Below are 3,660 nucleotides of genomic sequence, written 5' to 3'. Positions count from 1 at the left end.
CTTGACTTTTTCCAGCCCGATGATGGTAGAAGAAATTGGATGTGGGACATGGTGAGTCAGACATATTCTTATCCTACATAAGCTAGGACCTTCCTACAGACTTCCCACACAAAACTGGGGGAGCCCCACTCGCTTGCTGCAGGGCCCAGGAGCCATGCCAGAACCCCCTATGTGTTCTCCTGATGAGGTGGGCATAGCCGTGGACTGAGCACCGACACTCACCTGCCCAGAATCTGGTTGCCTGGGGCCCCAGGCTGTTCTAAATGGAGGATCTGCTCACAATTGTTTTCAGAGGATTTGGGGATGAATCAGGACTGATGCATATTCTATCCTCAGGAGGAAAAGAAGAAAATCACTTGGCAGATTGTTGAGGGGCAAATCAGCTCTGAAAGCAAGAAACATCTGGGGACCTTCAAAGAGATGCAGAAAAGCTCCCCTTTACTCCTGCATGCCAACTACAAAATCCTGGCTGGAACACTTCCCCAAGAAAAGAGTAAGTGGGAAGGAGTGGTCAGCCTGGGGCAGGGTCTTAACGCAAGAGAAAGAGGAAGTGGGTCAAAAGGGACAAAGAACTGGAATTTGGGGAGGGGAGGAGGTGCTCTGAGGGAGGACCATGATGCGGACTTTTGGTACACGTTGTAACCTGAGTGCATTTCCCTCCCACCCTCTCTCACTTGAATGACTAACAGGGATGAGAAGTACATGGCAACTCTGTCAAGGGGCCATCCCCTAGTGAAGCTCATTGATGGCAGGCCCCCAGGGAGGGGAAGTCATGATAGACGAGGAGCCAGAGAGAGCAGTAGGAAAAAGAACTGAGCAGAGGGCAAAGAGGGGGATGTGGGCATGTATCAGAGTGCACTAGACTGCCAGAGCCCTCAGGTTTGCATAGGTGCCTGGAGATCCTCTAATCCAAGTCTGAGGTAACTCTGAAGGTCAAGGCCAGCCTAAGATAATTTGCTAAGCCAGAAAATTTGCCTGTGCTGCGTGACGGCCTTCTCCATTAGAAGTTGTGTTCTTTATTTTAGCTCCCTTGGCAGTCTTTTAGAGGTTATGATAAAAAAAAACAAACCAGAAAAGAAAAGCCTTCAACTTCTGACTAGATCATATCCCTCTTTGATGGTCTATACACAAACCTCAGGTTGCAATACAATACAAGGGAAGGCTGGGGGATAGTCCTAACATAGAGCTCTTCACCAACCTGAAGCACTAAAGGTCTCCATATCTCCCCCAGAACTGCTGACAGTGGGAATTTCCTCCGTGCAGCACCCTCAGGAAAGCTACCTCTTGGGCACCCTGCAGTCCCTGTTCCAGGCATCCTCAGGACCTGAGCTGAATTATGTCCTGGTGCTGGTCCACCTGCTAAATCCTGACCCTGAGTGGCTCGGCCAAACTGTTGCCAATATTTCAGGCCTCTTTCAACCACATATTGAGGCCCAGAAGCTGCTCGTGATCCATGGTCTCTTCAATGGCTCTTCTCTCCCAGGAGAAGTGAATAATGTCAATCACTCTTCATCCTGGAAAGCACATTATTCCAGGCAGAAAACAGATTATGCCCTCCTCATGAATTTTGCTAGAAACCTCTCTGATTACTTTCTGATGATAGGAGATAATGTTTGCTGCACCCCCAAATTTGTTTCTACAATCTATTGGACATTAAAAGCCTGGAAAGAAATACCTTGGATGATTCTGGAGTTCTCCAGCTTGAGCTTCTCCGGGAAAGTTTTCCACACAGGCGACCTCTCCCGCCTGACCTCATTCTTCCTCCTCTTCCAGAGCACTCCTACTGACTTGCTTTTCTCAAATTTTAGTTTCCTTTTGGGCCAGAGAGCTGCGTTTAGCCTCGCTCCCTACCTTTTCCACTCTCAGGAAAATGTTTTTACTCCTGACAACACATGTCACCAAGAGGAAGAGGATGAACCTGAAAACCCTCCTGCCCAAATCTACACTGACATGATGGTGAGAGGCTTTCATCTCCCAGAGCATGCCTATTTTCTGAATGAAGATTATTTTCAGACCTATTTTCTCGCCCCAGGCAATGTATACACTGTGGTTTTTGATCAGCCATACAAGGTGAGCCGGGTACAGGTACTGACAGGCATTGGAAAGCGGGGGATGTATCGACTGGAACACGGGCAGGTGGAACTGGGCTATGAGCCTATTCAAGGGAAAAAAGGCTGCACCCAGTATACCCTGCTGGGACCACTGGTGAAAGGGAAATTAGATCAGAAGTTGCATTATGAAGAAGATTTTGTGGAAGAAGTGAGATGTGTACAGCTCCTGGTGACAGCCTTCCAGGAGTCTAAGCTATTGATTACACAGATCAAAATCTGGATTAAATCTGAGGAAGAGTAGAGATCAAAGGGCCAATGTGGATTCTGGAATGGTCAGGTTTGGGAATGAACTCAACACAGGTGACAAGAAATTAAAGCTTTGAAATTGGTGAGGAGTATCGCATTTGTAGTCATTCCAGGCTACTCCGTGTAGATGACATAGATTCATAAGGGGCAGAAAGAGAACAAGATCCTTCTGACCCCAGGAGCCAGGAAGAGGGAAGTATTCACCAAGATCTTTCCCAGTTTTCTTTCCACAACCGTCTCCCCTCCTTGAGGTAGATATAAAGAAGAGACTAATCTTCTTTAGTATTGGGAATGGCCTGAAACAAGGACAGGAGGGTAGAACTGACATTTGGCTTCATGCGAAGTCCAATCTTATGAAGCCCATACATGGACTTTCAAATCTCCATGAGTTCCTTAGAAATAGATGCAAACTTTATTTTTGTATTTTTCTAGGGAGACTATCCATAATTTTCATTAGCATTCCATATGCCCAAAAAGCATAAAAATTACCAAACTGGTAGATGCACTTTAACAATTTATCACGTAAGGGCATGAAACTGTCTAGCGTTTTGAGTTTAGAAAATGAGAGTATACGTTCACACTTTGCTTCATTTATTCACCCAGAAATATTTATTTTATGAGTTTTTGGTTGTTGTTGATCCCTATTCAAGGTAGTAAAGATATTAAAATGAATAAATTATAGTTGGTGTTGGCGAAAGGCTAATATTACTCATTTTCCTCCAGTCAATTCCGACTCATAGCAACTCTATAGGACAGAGTAGAACTGCCCCACAGGATTTCCAAGGCTGAAATCGACGGCACTGGGGGTAGGTTAATCTTTTTTTAAAATAATTTTTGTTGTACTTTAAGTGAAAGTTTACAAATCAAGTCAGTCTCTCACACAAAAACCCATATACACCTTGCTACACACTCCCAATTACTCTCCCCTTAATGAGACAGCCTGCTCGCTCTCTCCCTCCACTCTCTCTTTTCATGTCCATTTTGCCAGCTTCTAACTCCCTCCACCCTCTCATCTCCCCTCCAGGCAGGACATGCCAACATAATCTCAAGTGTCCACCTGATCCAAGAAGCTCCCTCCTCACCAACATCCCTTTCCAACCCATTGTCCAGTCCAATCCATGTCTGAAGAGTTGGCTTCGGGAATGGTTCCTGTCCTGGGCCAACAGAAGGTCGGGGGGCCATGACCACCGGGGTCCTTCCAGTCCTAGTCAGACCATTAAGTCTGGTCTTTTTATGAGAATTTGGCGTCTGCATCCCATTGCTCTCCTGCTCCCTCAGGAGTTCCCTGTTGTGTTCCCTGTCA

The 3,660-nt window shown here is 46.1% G+C and overlaps 1 protein-coding gene across 1 annotated transcript; it reads left to right on the top strand.

Moving 5' to 3' along the window:
* The first annotated feature begins 420 nt into the window (after nt 1-420).
* On the top strand, nt 421-2,352 carry LOC126061716 (alpha-1,3-mannosyl-glycoprotein 4-beta-N-acetylglucosaminyltransferase-like protein MGAT4E). The gene is made up of 2 exons (XM_049858470.1): nt 421-493; nt 1,232-2,352. The coding sequence occupies exons 1-2, from the start codon at nt 421-423 to the stop codon at nt 2,350-2,352; spliced, it is 1,194 nt and encodes a 397-aa protein (XP_049714427.1).
* Nucleotides 2,353-3,660: the final 1,308 nt, after the last annotated feature.

This window comes from Elephas maximus, chromosome 18 (genome assembly GCF_024166365.1).
Source record: "Elephas maximus indicus isolate mEleMax1 chromosome 18, mEleMax1 primary haplotype, whole genome shotgun sequence".
Classification (NCBI taxonomy): Eukaryota; Metazoa; Chordata; class Mammalia; order Proboscidea; family Elephantidae; genus Elephas; species Elephas maximus.
This window is presented reverse-complemented; position numbering and strand designations above follow the sequence as displayed.

What these genes read in the sequence shown, in the direction of transcription:
- LOC126061716 (XM_049858470.1), top strand. Translation starts at nt 421, where the DNA reads ATGCAGAAAAGCTCCCCTTTACTCCTGCATGCCAACTACAAAATCCTG. An exon ending in AACACTTCCCCAAGAAAAGA is followed by an intron (nt 494 to 1,231) that starts GTAAGTGGGAAG and finishes TATCTCCCCCAG; the next exon opens with AACTGCTGACAGTGGGAATT.